Here is an 18,679-nt window from a genome sequence, read left to right on the forward strand (position 1 = left end):
ACGAAACAAAGTGAATACGCCACCTTGTGATGGGCAGATAATAATGATAAATAATTAGTTCTTTTTTTTTCCTTTCTTTTTAAACGGTGAGGATATTTGTCCTTTTTGCCTGATGGCCCGTCCTATACTCCACATGCACATGTAGAATGATAAGAACTCTTGTGCCTTTAATGTGCACAAGACACAAGAACAGAATAAAGCCCAGCTACAAAAACCACGACACAGATAAAACCAATGAAATAAAATAAAATCATAAATATGATTTCCTATCTGGTTTCTGGTTATTTAGGAGTTACACAGTGTAATAGCCACCGAGATAAAGGATCTAAAGGGATGGTTCAGTCCTGCACCTTGGGACAATGATGAATTGTCCATGAAGCTGAAGAGGTTGTTCATTAACATGGGCTATTTTTGATCTTTAGCAGCGACAGGTTCATGGACAGTTAATCCATTACTGTGCTACTGCTGGTATTACAGTACTGCAAGGTTTTCCTGTTTGTCTACATTGTGTTTATTTAACAGCTCTATTTACCGATTACGTTACAAATTAGGATTTCATGTTGTCTTACAGTGTACTACTTTTGTTTTATTTGTTGTTAGGGATAAACCCCCTCAAATCAACTACTTAAATCATGTTGTATTTTCTTGTTGTTGTTCTTCTTCTTCTTCTCATTATTATTATTATTATTATTATTATTATTATTATTATTATTATTATTATTATTCTCTATCATCGGACCAGTGTATACCATCTGTAAACACTGTAAGTACGCCCATCAGCCATCAGATGGCGGCAAAAATCAAGCTCAGCGCAAGAGGTTTTTGGCGCTCCAGTTGTCACGTGAGTGCGCGTGCGCCACTTTGACGGGCTTCGTGTAGCTGCCTGACAGTCGGCTCTTTCTCTTACATGGTCAGTGTGTGTTTGCGATAAAGCACCTGTCTGTTGCCTGCTCCATTTACATGATGAAGAACCTTCATTTTAAGGATTTCTTCTGGGTGAGTTTTTTTCTTGTCCTTTTTGTTTGTTTGTCTTTCTATGAAGTCGTGATTGGAATTAGAAACATTTTATTTTTTGATTCAGCTTCAGATGGTTTAATTAAAAAAATTGTATTTTTGTATTGTAATAATTATTAGAAACGGGAATCCTGTTGAGGGATCTAACGTTTGTAAAATAGTATGGAAACAGGAGCATCAAAACTAAGCTATTAAAAACAGTTGACATGAACTGCTGGGGAGTTTTTGATAAGCATTCACGTGTAACCAGACCGATATTTTATCAGATCACGTTTCTCTCTCTGCAGTGTAAATAGTGTAAATGTCATTTCCTTTAGTGGAGTAAAGAGTAAACTTCATAATCCAGCAGATTAGAGTGGAAATACTGAGAGTACCAATAACTTTGCTTCTACGCAACATAAGCAAATATGTGTAGTTAAATTTCACTACAGGATTTTTTGCATTGTCTAAATACGGCCTGATATGGTGTATTTTAAACCAATAAAAAGTCTGGCAAGTTGATTACAAGCTGTTGCCCTCACCTTAACTAAATTACAGAGATGCCTAGTCCCAAACATTAATTAAACTCAGAGTCAATTATTCTGAAGCTACAGTGCTCGTTTATGTCTGTAGGGATGTTTAAACAAGTTTAGCCAGTCTGGCTGTCGTACAGTTAAGACCTGGGTGTGGGAGAAGAGGTAGCAGAGGTACAGCTCTCTGTTTCTTTTAGGATATGTGTTTTGCTGTAAAACTGTCTGCTGTAATACTGTCTGTGCATCTTGCTGACAGAACTCGGACCTGACCTCCACTGTCGGGTATGATGCCATCATTCAGTATCTCAATGATGGCAAGAGGACATGCAAGGAGGTGGAGGATTTTATGAAAGCCAGGTAATGTCGTCATCCTTATATGTAATAATGCACAACTGATGGGATGTTTGGCTCTAACCGAAGTCTGCAAAACTGTGTTCAAGCTTTACATTTACAGGCCAGTTGTTGCCAGCGATGTATAACTGACTGCAAGATAGATAGATGTAGTGCACGTTTTGGCTGCAGGCATGCAATTATGATAAAGAGAGTGAAAAGAAAATAAACTCTGAGAACGACAAGTGTAGTGGAGGAGGACAGCATTTTGAGATTAAGGACAGTACTGGAATACAACGAATAAAGTTGCCTAAAAAAGTAAATTTTTGTTGCTATAATCTAAAACAAAATCAGATGAATACATATTTTGATTATGAATTATATAGTCAGTGTAAAAGCTTTTGAGGAACTTTAGAGAGGTTATGGCATGAGTTTTTGATTAGTGAGGATTATTGTGACTTGCATTGTTGTCTTAACAAAGAGGAAACACAAACACGTCCTACCGTCTTGTAATTTGTGCAAAGGGCACTACTGCGGTTATATGATTAAATGCCAGAAAAGTAGTACAATTCTGCTTTCTAAAAATACTCCAAGGTTAATTCTGCGCACTGGAATGATGTGACGCATCAGGTTTTATAATAGAGACGTATAACCTTTCACATCTAATCATTAATTCCTCTTATAATAATTAATCTGTCCGTGCTCTCCCACACACACATGCACACAGCAAAAAAACAAAAACACCCCACACATATAAAAGTCCAGTGTGTAGTCAGAAACGTGACCTAGTGAGGTTAATGCTATGAAAAAAGGAGGATATTATGCCACAACACAACTGGACGTTTCCTAATTTGGGACTCACCATTTTTAAACCGCAGTGGTTTAAAAAATATTTGTGGGAAGATTTACCAAAATAAAAGTAGAGTAAGGAAACACGGTCAGAGTGAGGTGTTTTGTGGGAAACGGCGGCAACAATCGAATTCTTTCAGCTTTCAGTTATGCAAAAGCAAATTCTTCAGGACACCAAAGAGCAGCCACGACAGCCCGCCCTCCTTAACTATATCTTGATCTGTTGTTGTGTAATTATATTTGAGATGTGTTAGCGTTGCATTTTACTTTAAGTCTCCTATTAGCATTGCTTAGCAAATTAAACAAATTGTAAGCGGTCAGCACTATAGCATTGTCATGCATTTGTATAGTAAAACTGTATTCAGTTGTATATTTATATGTATGTTTTTTAATATTTATCATTGTATAATGCATATTAGAATTGATTAATTATTTTCCATTTACTTCTCCAACATTGCTTAAATGTGCCTGTCAAAACTCTTCAGGGAAAGAACAGACTCCAATTATAACACCACACATGTAAATGTTGTCCTGTCTTTTTTGTATCAGTTAATTAAATTATTGTGTGGATGCTTTAAGCATCCACACTATTGAGTTCCTGTTTCTCTTTATTCTTTATTCTACTTTATTATTCCAGTTGCTTCCGTACACTTTTTGGCACTTAACTACTTCCACAATTTTCAGCCGATTTTCACCGTTCAAATTTTAAACTATTCTGCTATTTCTGCTAATGATCGCTATGACTTTTGCTATTTTTTGCTATTATACTTTTTAAAATATTCCACTTTTTTCCTTTAATTTGTCCCATTGAAATGAATGGGAAACTTCCAAAATTCTGCTAAATTTTGCTTGTTTTTGAAACTTAACTACTTCCTCATACTTTCACCTAGAACAACCATTCAAACTTTAAAATGTTCACAAATTATTGGGCTATTCATGTATGATTCAGCTTTTTCAAATCTTTTACCATTTTACTTTTATGCCTCTTAAAGTTTTGAGTTGCAAAATTGTGATTTTTCACAAAATACATGCGTTGTTATGGTTGCTATGCACTTGGCTTCCAGTGTGCCACTGAAGGTTTTGCAATTTTCACTTCATGTCCGAACAACTTCTTGCTACTTGCTCAATTTTCACTCAACTTCCACAAATTATACATCAAAACGTAGGTATTTTTGCTGGCTTTCAGAAAATGTCACCATCATTGTTGTGGGATTTATAGAATTTTGGCAAATCTCCTCAGACTAACACAAGGTCAGAAAAATCTCCATATAAAGTCAATGGAGAGTTTGTTCAAAATCACCGCTGCATTTCTGTAATGAGAGGCATATTCGAATCGTCATATCTCCTTAACGAAGCAAAGTTAAGACATGAGGCTTGTCCCGGTATATCTTCAGACACTCGTGACGCTCACAATTCAAGAATTTCTTTCTCACCTATTACCGTTCTGAAATGAGTTGGACTTGTTTGAGGGTAGGAAATTTGTCCTTCGCTCAGATTTCTTCAGATTTCAAACTGTGGAAATGAACCACTTTTTTCTCTCGTCATAACTTTTTGTTGGATTTCCACAGAGACCTGAAAATTTCCATGATTGTTCACCAAAGCCTGCTGTCTCTTACGGTGAAAGAATGATATCGATACTCCAAATAGATTTAGAGTTAGAAAGCGTTGTTTGAGGGCAAGTCAAGGCAGTTTTTGCTTCGCTCTACTCAGTTATGGTGCATTACAAGTCAAATATCTTTAATAATTCATATTTTAATGATAAATTGTTAACACTGGAAGATTCCCCCATCTCTTCTGAACAAAACGGTGTAAGAATGACCACTCTAGCCCCTACGGTTAGGAAATTATGGTCATTTGTTTGAGGGGAGTCCTCACTATGAGAAATAGGCTGCAATAATCCTGTGCCTCTCTGTCCTGCGTGTGTAAAACGATGCACCTGTTTTGGCGGGAAAACGTAAACAGCCACTCTGATTGGTGGATTTAAATTCGGCAGCTCTCTCCCTCTGTGTCTGTGTGTGTGTGTGTGTGTGTGTGTGTGTGTGTTTAGTGGGAGAGAGAGGACCCTGCCCTTATTTGACAGCATGTCATTGTAGGATTTAAATTGAACATAGTTAGACTGGTTGACTGGATTAGAGCCTGTGTTTGTGTGTCCCTCTGTGCATTTGTGTTTCAATAAGTTATTACTATTCTGCTAAATCATAGTATTTCTGGTACTTTTCGGTACTTGTGCTAAATACAGTATTTCTACTAAATCATACTATTTCTGCTTTTCATAGGATTTATGCCTAATATAGTATTTCTGCTAAATTATAGTATTTCTGCTTTTTATAGGATTTGTGCCTAACATAGTATGTCTGCTAAATTATAATATTTCTGCTTTTTATAGGATTTGTGCCTAACATAGTATTTCTGCTAAATTATAGTATTTCTGCTTTTTATACTATTTGTTCTAAATTATAGTATTTCTGCTTTTTATAGGATTTGTGCTTAATATAGTATTTCTGCTAAATTATAGTTTTTCTTCTTTTTATAATATTTGTGCTAAAACATAGTATTTCTACTAAATGTAGTATTTATGCTTAATAATAGTATTTCTATATATTTCTGCCAGGTCCCCAGGCAGCCAATCCTCTGTGAGGACTGAGACATTCAAATTTTCAAATCAGGGCCTGCACAGTTTCCCAGCCAATCAAATAAGTGTCCTGAGGCATTCAAATTTGCATATTGGGGCCTTCGTGGCTTCTAAGCCAGCCAATCATATCTGAGGGCTGAGGAATTCAAATCCACAAATCAGGGCCTGCACGGCTTCCCAGCCAGCCAATCATATATGTGGTCTCAGGCATTCAAATTTGCATATTGGGGAATTCGTGGCTTCTAAGTCAACAAGTCATCCATGTCATATATCTCTAAAAATTCATATTTTAATATTAAATTGTCAACACTTGAAGATTCCCCCATCTCTTCTGAACAAAACGGTGTAAGAATGACCGTTCTAGCCCCTACGGTTAGGAAATTACGGTCATTTGTTTGAGGGGAGTCGTCACTATGAGAAATAGACTGCAAAAATCCTGTGTCTCTCTCTGTGCTGCTGCGTGTGTAAACAGATGCACCTGTTTTGGTGGGGAAAAGTGCACAGCCTCTCTGATTGGTGGATTCAAATTCACCAGCTCCCAGGCTGACCTAGAAACTTACTTCTCTCTCCCTGTGTGTGTGTGTGTGTGTGTGTGTGTGTGTGTGTGTGTGTGTGTGTGTGTGTGACAGAGAGAGAGAGAGAGAGAGAGAGAGAGAGAGAAAGGCTTTTAATGGGATGATCTCATTCTAAGATTTAAATTCAATATATTTAGACTGGTTGACTGAATTGGATCTTGTGTGTGGGTCTCTCTGTGCATGTGTGTTTCCTCATGTGTACATATTTGTGATTGTGTGGCTGTAATAAATTTTTTTGCAGATTTTTGTCATTTAACAAGTATATTTGAGGGACCCTCAGCATGTTCAGCATTTTTTCAGCTGTCCATTTTGCTTTTCCAATTTTTCTGTTTAACTTATTACTATTGTGCTAAATCATACTATTTCTGCTATTTTATAAGATTTGTGCTTAATATAGTATTTCTGCTAAATGTAGTATTTATGCTTAATCATACTATTTCTGCTTTTCATAGTATTTGTGCTTAATATAGTATTTCTGCTAAATTTAGTATTTCTGATTAATTATAGTTTTTCTACTAAATCATAGTACAGTATTTCTGCTTTTTATGGGATTTGTGCTAAAACAAAGTATTTCTACTAAATGTAGTATTTGTGCTTAATCATACTATTTCTGCTTTTCATAGGATTTATGCCTAATATAGTATTTCTGCTAAATTATAGTATTTCTGCTTTTTATAGGATTTGTGCCTAACATAGTATTTCTGCTAAATTATAATATTTCTGCTTTTTATAGGATTTGTGCCTAACATAGTATTTCTGCTAAATTATAGTATTTCTGCTTTTTATACTATTTGTTCTAAATTATAGTATTTCTGCTTTTTATAGGATTTGTGCTTAATATAGTATTTCTGCTAAATTATAGTTTTTCTTCTTTTTATAGTATTTGTGCTAAAACATAGTATTTCTACTAAATGTAGTATTTATGCTTAATAATAGTATTTCTATATATTTCTGCCAGGTCCCCAGGCAGCCAATCCTCTGTGAGGACTGAGACATTCAAATTTTCAAATCAGGGCCTGCACAGTTTCCCAGCCAATCAAATAAGTGTCCTGAGGCATTCAAATTTGCATATTGGGGCCTTCGTGGCTTCTAAGCCAGCCAATCATATCTGAGGGCTGAGGAATTCAAATCCACAAATCAGGGCCTGCACGGCTTCCCAGCCAGCCAATCACATATGTGGTCTCAGGCATTCAAATTTGCATATTGGGGAATTCGTGGCTTCTAAGTCAACAAGTCATCCATGTCATATATCTCTAAAAATTCATATTTTAATATTAAATTGTCAACACTTGAAGATTCCCCCATCTCTTCTGAACAAAACGGTGTAAGAATGACCGTTCTAGCCCCTACGGTTAGGAAATTACGGTCATTTGTTTGAGGGGAGTCGTCACTATGAGAAATAGACTGCAAAAATCCTGTGTCTCTCTGTGCTGCTGCGTGTGTAAACAGATGCACCTGTTTTGGTGGGGAAAAGTGCACAGCCTCTCTGATTGGTGGATTCAAATTCACCAGCTCCCAGGCTGACCTAGAAACTTACTTCTCTCTCCCTGTGTGTGTGTGTGTGTGTGTGTGTGTGTGTGTGACAGAGAGAGAGAGAGAGAGAGAGAGAGAGAGAGAGAGAGAGAGAGAGAGAAAGGCTTTTAATGGGATGATCTCATTCTAAGATTTAAATTCAATATATTTAGACTGGTTGACTGAATTGGATCTTGTGTGTGGGTCTCTCTGTGCATGTGTGTTTCCTCATGTGTACATATTTGTGATTGTGTGGCTGTAATAAATTTTTTTGCAGATTTTTGTCATTTAACAAGTATATTTGAGGGACCCTCAGCATGTTCAGCATTTTTTCAGCTGTCCATTTTGCTTTTCCAATTTTTCTGTTTAACTTATTACTATTGTGCTAAATCATACTATTTCTGCTATTTTATAAGATTTGTGCTTAATATAGTATTTCTGCTAAATGTAGTATTTATGCTTAATCATACTATTTCTGCTTTTCATAGTATTTGTGCTTAATATAGTATTTCTGCTAAATTTAGTATTTCTGATTAATTATAGTTTTTCTACTAAATCATAGTACAGTATTTCTGCTTTTTATGGGATTTGTGCTAAAACAAAGTATTTCTACTAAATGTAGTATTTGTGCTTAATCATACCATTTCTGCTTTTTATAGGATTTGTGCTTAATATAGTATTTCTGCTAAATTATAGTATTTCTGCCAAATTATAATATTTGTGCTAAAACATAGTCTCAATTTAAAATTACAATATTCATAGTTCATCACAGTGTCTCTGGTAAATCACAATATTTCTGCTCTGTTGTACTATTTTTCTAAATTTTCTGTAATGTTTAAGTATTTTTGGCTAAATATATTCTTTCTGTTATCTTATACTATTTCTCCTAAATTCTTGTATTTTTGAGAAGTTATGTTTCTGGTAAGTTACAATATTTCTGCTAAATTCTGCTATGCTATTGTATTTCTGCCAAGTATTATGTTTCCTCTAAGATATTGTAGTTCTGCTAAGTTATTCCATTTTAGCAAACTTCTTTTGCTTCTGCAAAGTTTTTACAATTTCTGCAACTTTTCAGCTTTTTCAGCTACTTTTTGCATACAGCTTCAGCTTTAAGCATCCACACTGCATTTTCGCAGGAAATGCAAATTTTTCTAGTTAATTATAAATTTCCATATTAAATTATATGGAAATTTATAACTTCTGAAAAATACTGATAGTGAAGCCTAAGGGATGTATAAATGTAAATTTGTGATTAAGCATTACCTTTCAGAGATGTCTAGTATGGGTTTTGCATGTAAATTCATATACAGTCTGTTGGCCGGCAGACTGCTCTGTTTGTTGGCCGAATCTTTGCATGTATGCTTTTACGCTGCCCTCACTCTCAATTGGTTGTTTCTTTCAGGGCATCAGTTGAAGAGAAGTATGCCAAAGAACTACTTAGTTTGTCCAAGAAGGTGTGTGGACACAGTGAGATGAAGTAAGCGACCTCTGTGTTGATATGCTGTTATTATGTGCTGTATTTACAGGAAGCCTCACCCCTTCTAATGCATGAGTAGGTTTCTGCAGTACTGACACAGTACCTTGTAGTCTGGACTCAAGTGTAGTGCAGAAAGTAAGGTCAAAGAAAACAATGAGTCTAGTCACCAAAGGTTCTTGTTGTTGTTCTCAGTCTGTTTCACAAGTTGAATTTCGAAATTAAGTTTGAACTTCTGTAAAATTGACAGTTTGGTTCTTAATGTTGATGTAGTCAGATTTTATATGACACCACTACCACGATCTTTTATTAGCAAGCCTAGTTCCTGTTTAATGAGTGCTCGCACTCATTATAGGAAGGAACGACTTAGCTACATAATTTACTTCTTGAAATCATAGTGCATTATTGATAGACTCATCTTTTAAAGATGTCCTGTCAAAGGACTTACTTGAACTGCATTAAAGGCATTTTTCATCCATGTTTTTACAACAACCTTGAGATCAGTTAGAACGAGACAGAATCGATGTGCTGTCAGGTTGTACTTTCATTGTTCTGATAGTTATTTACAGCATTTCAGTTGATTTATTCTAGACAAATGAATTGGTGTTGTTTTTTTAAGAGTCAGACAGAACTGTCTGACTCACATTTCTATAATTAAAATAGTAAAGATGTCGCTGATTCAGAGGCCTGCCAGCCAGTTTCACTTTAGGGGGTGAAAAGGAAGAACTGTATAGAGAAAAATGTTATTCTTATTTGGCAAGTGAAAAATAACAAATTATAACTTTTTAGACAGAATACACAATTCATAAGACTATTTTAAGACCAGTCATATCACAAACTACGACTGGTATCAAATTACATGTATTATGTATTTAAAAGTAATTCATTAAACTTAGTAATTCTTTTAGAAAACCTCCACAAGACTTTTCCTTCCTCTTTTAAAATGTGAACATTTTATTTTCTCAGGTTTGCTTGCTTGTTTGCACCATAGATTGTGATATTTTAAATCCTGTGCATAGCTTATTTAGTTCTTCTTCTTCTTTTTTGGAGTCAAACGTAACTATATTTGGACAAGAAGATGGTATGCTAAATGCTACATCTCTGCTTGCAAGATGCACCAATAGACTATGTGGGTGCATTGGACAGACACGCATACATTTAGATTAGCCACATCAAGTTTATTTTATTTGCATGGCATGTTTAAAACAAAAGTAATAATAGAAAAGAGCAGGTTGTCTTTAGGAGGACCTCAAAGACCTAGAGGTATAAAGACATTTGTGATATATTGTGAAGCTGATCCACAGAGGGCTTTAAAAATGAATAAAGAATATTTAAATAAATCCTGTATTTCAGAATCAATTCAATTGTACTGTCAACTGAATTAAAACAGGACTGCTGTTTTATCTTTATGTTAACTTGAGAAACTCAGAGTTGCAGTGTTTTCTACACAAGACATGATAGAGCTGTGGATGAGTGTTTCTAAGTACCGCCGAGGTTCTTCATTGGGCTGTCAAGTGTGTCAGGTAGCTAGTATCATCTATGTAAAAGTGAATATTGTTTTTATCAAAGCTAGAGCCACAGGGTGACATGCATAATGAGAAAAGAAGAGGTCCTAAAATGGATCCTTGAGGAATGCCATATTTGATAAACTATTGATCATAGTCCAGGATGCATGATTTGTATTTGCAAGCTCCAACACCAAAAATTCAATGTGCAGAATAATGTCTTCTTCTGCTTTTTCAGCACATTAAAGAGATCCCTGGACATGTTGAAATTACGTAAGCACTTTTTTTCTTACCTTAATCATGCCTGATTCCTTAATTACCCTAATCCTTGACTATAAAATCTATGATGACTGCAATCTGAAGTATGCTTTCGCCCTGCAGAGACTGAACAAGTGAGTCTGTCACATTTACAACTTGCCCAAAACATGAGGGAGGAGGCCAAGAAACTGGAAGACTTCAAAGAAAAGCAGAAAGAAGCTAGGAAAAAGGTTTTTATTCACATTGCAATTCACTGAGATGTTGAATGCATTCAGGTAATATATTAATGATGATGCTGAACTTTGTCATTTTAGGTAGAACAACAAATGGATGCTCTCCACAAACAGAGGTCCTCACAGTACAAGAAGACAATGGATGTAAGTAAAAATAAAAATCTTCAAAGACCAACCAGGACTGATGACTTTTCTGCAAGAACATTTTTGCTTCTTTTAGTTGTGATAACAAAAACAATAGCTTGATATAATTAGTTCGTGGATTCAGTCACATGAAGTAGCTGCGGTGATTGGTCTGCAAAACCAAAGTCAAAAACACTTCTTTATTCAAATTTTAAGGTTCAAAAGCTGCAGTCCTAAGCTCGTGTTCTGTCCCGTGTTTAGTAAAATGAAAACCAGAAGTATTTAAACAATGTGGCCCCAAGCAGATCTCCCATTGGTGAGTCACGTAAGATGAGTTTCAATTGTGTTGTGAAAATGCCGCTCTTATCCTTTTGCTGTTCTTCCTCTTTGGTGGGGGAAGTTGTGTTTACCAGTCTGGGAAGTGAGGAGCAGGGCAGCATTTAAAACCATTAAAATCTTTTCCAAAAGTAGAAGTGCTTGTCATCTCTGTGACAATAGAAATCAGATGGTGGCACCAAAAGACATGGTCTCTATAGACTGACTTTATTTATATATTTGGGGAATTTCTTTTTTTTCATCAAAGTGTCAAAATACACTATTAAAGTACCTACTGTGGTTTTGTCTCAAGTCAAAGAAGACTTATGACCAGAAGTGTCGAGACAAAGAAGAAGCGGATCAGAACGTGAACCGAAACACCAACACCAACAACACCAAGCACATGGAAAAGGTACTGTGACAACAGCAGTCACCTGCACTGATCAGTATCTAATGTGATATAAATGAATGAAGGGATAAATGCTAAAGGCATTATATCATTTATTGGCCCCAGTTTTGGACTTTGAACCTTGAAATCTCTTTGAACTCTTACACATATATATGTACTTGTATTTGCTGCTATGACTTTCACTTATTTAAATCACTGGTCACAATTTCAAGAGGCTTTATTATTTTTTGAGTCGCTGAGACATCAATTGGAGTAAAAGTCTGTGTGTGAAACAGAGTACAATAAAGCAATCTATGTGTGAGTGGGAGGGGGTAGTTGTGGCTTGTGGTAAATAAACGCCTTGAGCCTTCAGGGTAGAAAAGAGCCGTGTAAGTCCCAACCATTTACCACTGGAGTGCTTATTTCCGTTTTAGAGGTGTTGTTGTTAATGCCCATTTTTAAGGTGTCAGCAAAACATATAACTGTACTTCAGAAAGCCTCAGTACTTAACAAGGAAGATGCAGACTGATGAACACATGGTTGCAAATGAAACAATAGTGTTTAGTGAGAAAAAGATACCCTTACTGGTTCTGACCCTCAGACTTCTGTTTATTATATCAGCTCATTGGTACAAAAAACCCAGAAATAATGTCTGTATGACCTTCAGTAGAGGGCTTTTCTCATTTTTAATATCTCATTCCTCCTTTTTTGTCATGTTTCAGCTCTACGCAAAAGCACAGCAGGCAAAACAGAACGCAGAAGAAGCAGGTAAGAAAGCAAACAACAGCAGGACGGAATGACTTAGCCTTTCGGTAACCCATTCACACACACTGTGATGATGCTAGCATCTTGGTCACGTCACCCCTGTGTGCTTAACTTCAATATGGCAACATCTTCATAGTGACCATGCTGGCATGGAGAGATTAAGTTTAGCATTACACTATAGTGCCAGTGTATAGCCTCACATAACTGGAAGCATAGCCGAACGTGGCTTAAATATTCTCAGTTAATGCGCTGAGTTTGCTCATTTATACTTTTTATACTGTCTTCCATTTACAGACAGGTTATACCAGCAGAATATCACTACACTGGGAAAGATTAGAGATGACTGGATAAAGGAGCATATCAAAGCCTGTGAGGTGAGACAACAACCTTCAAGTTCTAACAAAAGCACACATTATGGAAATGGGCCGAGTGATTTTGTTTTTGTTGGCCCCTTAGATGTTTGAGAAGCAGTCAGTGGAGCGGATCAACTTTCTGAGAAACACAGTCTGGACTCACCTCAACCAGTTATCCCAGCAATGTGTGACCAGTGACGAGGTAAAGTTTCCAGTTGCCACGATCACTATAATCAGTATTTTTATATAAAGAGCGGGTCGAATGGTGGGAAATATCAGGGAGGTTGGTCATAAGGCCACTTTAGCGTCTCATTTTTTTGATTCTACAGCTTGTGACTTCGCTGTCTTGGCTTTAGCCCACTGGTTTTATGAACCTCCAACAACTGTTTTCAGCTGTACTACTTGGTCACACATTATAATATGACCCAAGAAAGGGGGGAATTTTGTTTTGTTCTCGACACTCCTTTTCTTTCAAAAGGATTGTACAGGAAAGCAGTGACTCCTTTCCTGTAACCTGGAAGTTTGGCAAGATTAATCCACTGATGTATAATACAATATACATCTTCCAATGTATGGAAAAATATTGATTGAATTTCCGCAAAATTTACAAGAAATTATCCAACACTAAATGACCTATCTATCCATCCATCCATCCGTCAGTCCATTCTCTTGGACTTATCCAATTCAGGATCACTGGAGCGTATTCCAGCTATTATAGGGCGAGAGACGGAACACCCTGAACAAGCCGCCAGCACTTAAGCAGTATTTATACTCCAAAATACCCCAAATTTAGGCTGCACTTTAGTATCACAGCTGGACTACTTAAATTTAACCATTAAAATGACTCAATATGTACTTATTTCTTCCTTGTTGTAAAAGACATGACATAATCCGTTATCTGCTTATACAGATACGCTAATCTTAGTATCTGCATAAGCACAGACATTTAACACATTATATTTATACAGTCCGTTTTGCATTTATACCATGTTCTGCTCTCTGTATGTGTAAAAAACACAGTTATTTGCGGTTTAAGGTTCTTGGGCAACTTCATATATTTATATCTTTGTTGTGAGTTGCTTGGACTCTGAGCTTGTTTTACTGTCTTTTTTTGCATGTTCGCATAGCTCTATGAGGAAGTGAGGAAGTCACTAGAGCAGTGTGACATCCAGGAAGATATTGAACACTTTGTAAACCTCAGACAGACTGGTGATAAACCACCAGGTAGGACTCAACGACAGCACTGTATTTAAAGAGCTTCTTATCTAACAGCACAGTCTCATGAGTTACCAAAATGTCACCAATTTCCATCTTCCTCTCTAACAGTTCCGGTTGTGTATGAGAACTTCTATAGTGGTCAGAGATCTCCAACTGGAGCACCATCCTTTCGAATGCCTCCACCAGTCAACAGGTATGAAAGAGAAGGATTCCAGCAAAGGGTGCCGCCTGCCTCCTAACAGCATGGGAAATAATTCTGTGATCCTCTGCTGAATTTGTTTGCTCACTTAAAATTTGTGGTAGTAACTTTAATGGAGAGAGACACATTATCAACAGGCAAACATGACTTAGTGGAGACGTTTCTTGTAGTTGGTCATCACTCTCTAAATCTAAATCTAAAGCAGCTCAAAGCTTCAGCTTCCTCCAAAGATTTTCTGTAGGATTGAGGTGGTTACCTCTTTATGGCCTTAAGTTTATGGTCACTGTCACGCTGGAATCCATCCACAGCCTTCAGTGTTCTGGCTGAGGGAAGGAGGTTCTTGTCCAAGGTTTTTCGGTACATGGTCGCATTCATTGGCTCCTCAATGAGGTGAAGTCATTGTGTACCCTAAGCAGGAAAACAGCCTCAAAGCATGTTTCTACATCAGTGCTTGACTGTGGGGATGGTGTTCCCTGGGTCACTTCTCCCCAAGCCATCTCTGAATCATTTAGATGTTCACCGGGACAGGCCTCTACATGCGTCTTCTCCAACAGGGAGACTTTGCACTGTAAGATCTCAATCATTACAGCGTAGTGTGTAACTAGTGGTTTTCTTGGTGATTGCCTTCAGATCGTTAACAAGCTTCTCCCACGTAGTTTTGGGCCGATCCACCACCTTGCTCGTCATCATCGTGGGGCGATCGTGGCTCAAGAGTTGGGAGTTCGCCTTGTAATCGGAAGGTTGCCGGTTCGAGCCCCGGCTTGGACAGTCTCGGTCGTTGTGTCCTTGGGCAAGACACTTCACCCGTTGCCTACTGGTGGTGGTCAGAGGGCCCGGTGGCGCCAGTGTCCGGCAGCCTCGCCTCTGTCAGTGCGCCCCAGGGTGGCTGTGGCTACATTGTAGCTTGCCATCACCAGTGTGTGAATGTGTGTGTGAATGGGTGGATGACAGGTTGTGTAAAGCGCTTTGGGGTCCTTAGGGACTAGAAAAGCGCTATACAAATACAGGCCATTTACCATTTACCATCCTCACCCCATGAGGCAAGATCTTGGATGGAGTTTCAGAGCGAGGGCGACTCACTAAGCTGCTTGCTGTTGGTCTTGTAGCCCATTCCAGCCTTGTGCAGGTCTACAATCTTGTCCCTGATGTCCTTTGGCAGATCTTTGGTTTTGGTCATGGTGGTGAGGAGATTGGAATGGAATAAAACTGATTCTCATAAGTAGTTGAGATCAGGATTATCTGTAGTTGACTGATTAGTTGGTTGCTTGGTTGTAATCTGTATGCCACATTGACACACAGTGGGGGGTTTCGGCTTTTTGGTTGCTATTCTGCATCTCTCCATAAAAATGAGAAACTTTTCATTTCTTTGGAAGTGAGCAAACATACAAATTCAGCAGGGGATCAAATAGTTATCTCTCTCACGCTGAAACCTGTTTTGCTACATGTGCAGAGCATTGTTAGGACACCTCTGATTCTTTGCTTTTTTTGCTCATATTCACTTTGCAGGAGGGGACCATTACCTCTGCCAACACAGAACAGTAATGGTATGTTTGCTTTATTTGTATTTAAATACAGTGCACTATCAAAGTAGACTACCAACCCTCAAAATTATCTACTGTCCAGAGACCCCAAAGGTCCCAGGTTCACTCATCATGTGAGCCTATGTACATTGATTTGTTTCAGTTACTGAAAGTACTCCAAGCTCCAGTCAACAAATATTTAATATAAAATTATCGAATGTTGTTCTTTTTGTGTGATCACAGCCAAACTTAAATTCAGAGCATACGGTCACAGAAATTGGAGTCCAAGCAAGCATTCAGAAATTGTTAAACAGTTTTCCAAACTGTTGCCAGTTGTACTGAGTTCCTGGGGAAATAATGAAAATTGCACCATCAGTCATTTTTACAAGCATAATTTTTTTTTTTTAAATAGTTAAAAGCCCAATGAAAGGTCTTGTTTTATTAAGCACACAGTCGGTTGTCTCGACAACATCTACATTCCTAAAAATTGAGGCCTGCATAGTGAATCTTTAGGGTTTTTGTTTTGGAATACCTAAATGTGGTCACATTGTGGGCACAGTTTACCTGCTGCAGTGTTCATCGGGCAGCACAACAGCTTCACAGGCCACAGCTTTTACATCAAAGTGCCAAACCAGCCAGTTAAGACATCTGCTTTAGTGTGGCGTAAATGTAGGGCCAAGCCTGCATTCCAGTCACATTTTACTTTGAGTAGAGCATGCTCAGTCAGCACTGAAATTAGAACTTTGACCTTGTGTTGTTGTGTAGCTTCCACACAGAAAACTGTAGGTCATAATAACCAGGAAATCATACTGGTATCTTCCAAACATGTTCTATTTGCATTTTATGTATTTGTGAATGTTTGAAACTGAATATTTGTGTATTTCCTTTGATCCATGCTTCTGCTTTTTACACTTAAACGTTAAATGTTTTTTAATGTTTGCTTTTATTGCAGATGATTCGCACTACTCAACAGTGGAGGACGCAGGCTACAGTGTTATCCAGTACTAGCACACATATCTGCAGGAGGCATTACTGCACACACTGTGGACTGTTCTTTGTGTCAAACCTCAGGGTTACTTTGTACTTCTCCTCACTTCCTCTTTTATGATTTCCTGTAAAAAGAAGGTCATACCAAAGAGGAAAACGTGTGTCATAAATGCACATAGAGTTTTAGGTTTAAGTAATAGTGAACATTTTATTTTGGAGTACTTGATTCTGTTTTTAAAAGTAGAACAGACTTAAATGGTGATGCTTTTGCAGTACGTTAGTGATAAACATCTACAGCTGTATTGTCGAATTCCTGTATTAATGTAGGGGCTCATTGTGCTGACAGACAGCCTTTTAATGTGTTGGTGTCACGCAAGGTTCTTTCTTCTACATGACTGCGTCACATTTTACTTTTAGTTATTTAAAAAAAAATAGTCTATTCATATTTCAAACACAATAAGATCCTGTGTAATCTACGTTTCATTTCCCCTTGAGTATGAAAGTGTCACGTCAGCTGACAGGTATACGAGAAAGCCTCATGCACACATAGTAGACACACCCTAGTCAAGTGCAACCTGCACCCAACACTTTTTCAGACAAGGGTTAAAGGTTTTATGCTCTGAACCAACATTCCTGTTATTAAAGTGTGTGTGATGATGATTTATAAAATATTTCTGAATATTGGAGGAGGATTGTAATAGTTTCACTGTGTTTTTTTTTCTTCTTCTGCCCATATTAACGACTTTTTGTAGCAAAAAGTAAATAGATAGCATTTGATTCTGCTGTTGGTTTTTGTTAAAGACATTGTTCTTCACTGCACTTCTTGAGACATTTTTATTCATTAAACAGTGTTTTTACAATACTGTACAAAAATCTTCAGACACCCCTCATTCCTTTACATTTAATAAGTGCAACAATTTATTTAAACGTGTGCAAACAAACATGGAAATAAAGCGTACAATTCTAATGAGTTTGAAAGCCAATAGTACGATCGCATTTATTCAACAAGCCTGAACTCTTTTAGTCAAAATTGCTTCTAGTTTCTTTAAGTAGTCTACAGGAACAGTTCTCCAGGCTTCTTGAAGGACATTCAAAGCTCTTCTTCAAATGTTCACTGCCTTTTCTTCTGTTCTCTCTCAGGATGATCCCACACTGCTTCAGTAATGTTGAGATACAGGCTCTGGGGAGGCCAATCTATGACTGTTAGTGGGCATTTTTATGTCCAGGCATGCTTTCACTTCAGTGGCAGTGTGTTTAGGATCACGTGGTTGTGTTTGTCATGCTAAGAGATGAAGCTATTGCTGTCACACTCTTTATGTAGTATTGCGTTATTTATTGAAATCTGACTGTACTTTTCTACATTTTTAATCCTGTCAATTTTTGCATTTTTTTTTTTTTAACAATGGTTAAAAGATGCAGCTCCAACGATGACAGACCCTCAACTGTGATATACAGGTGGTTGTAGCCACCTCTCTCATCTTGATTCCAGTTTTTGTGCAGTTTGGCACACCTCAGCCTTTTCTCCCCATTCCCTTCCTTAAGAAGGACTTCTTGACAGCCACCAAGACCATTCCTGATGGGGCTTTGGCAAACAGTAGATAAATCATCTGAAGATCCCTCTCGTCTCCTGTGTCAGCTCTTTGGATCTTGTCGTATTCTAAGGACATGACTCTCAGATACTGTTAATCTGCTGTAGATAGTTTTTATACCTGCAACTGCTTTTGTCCTCCTCTGTACAGTTTTCTATATATGCCAAGTTTTCAGCAAATAGCTCTTTGGGTTCAAAAACACTATTTTATGCCTGTTACCGGTAATCTGTGTTTTCTTTGGCATTTTTTGTAGATTCGACTACAGAAATGAGAGGTGGCTCAAGGCTTTTCCACAGCACTGTAAATTGAGGCTCTTTCTGATCCCTGT

The 18,679-nt window shown here is 37.4% G+C and overlaps 1 protein-coding gene across 1 annotated transcript; it reads left to right on the plus strand.

Annotated features, from left to right (window-relative positions):
* The first annotated feature begins 882 nt into the window (after nt 1-882).
* pstpip2 (proline-serine-threonine phosphatase interacting protein 2) lies at nt 883-18,600 on the plus strand. The gene is made up of 14 exons (XM_080874717.1): nt 883-996; nt 1,783-1,883; nt 8,827-8,901; nt 10,642-10,676; nt 10,785-10,891; nt 10,976-11,038; nt 11,646-11,744; nt 12,443-12,488; nt 12,780-12,859; nt 12,942-13,040; nt 13,966-14,062; nt 14,165-14,249; nt 15,762-15,799; nt 16,728-18,600. The coding sequence occupies exons 1-14, from the start codon at nt 961-963 to the stop codon at nt 16,781-16,783; spliced, it is 1,017 nt and encodes a 338-aa protein (XP_080730843.1). The 5' UTR covers nt 883-960; the 3' UTR covers nt 16,784-18,600.
* Nucleotides 18,601-18,679: the final 79 nt, after the last annotated feature.

Source organism: Rhamphochromis sp. 'chilingali', assembly GCF_963969265.1.
Source record: "Rhamphochromis sp. 'chilingali' genome assembly, chromosome: 2".
Classification (NCBI taxonomy): domain Eukaryota; kingdom Metazoa; phylum Chordata; class Actinopteri; order Cichliformes; family Cichlidae; genus Rhamphochromis; species Rhamphochromis sp. 'chilingali'.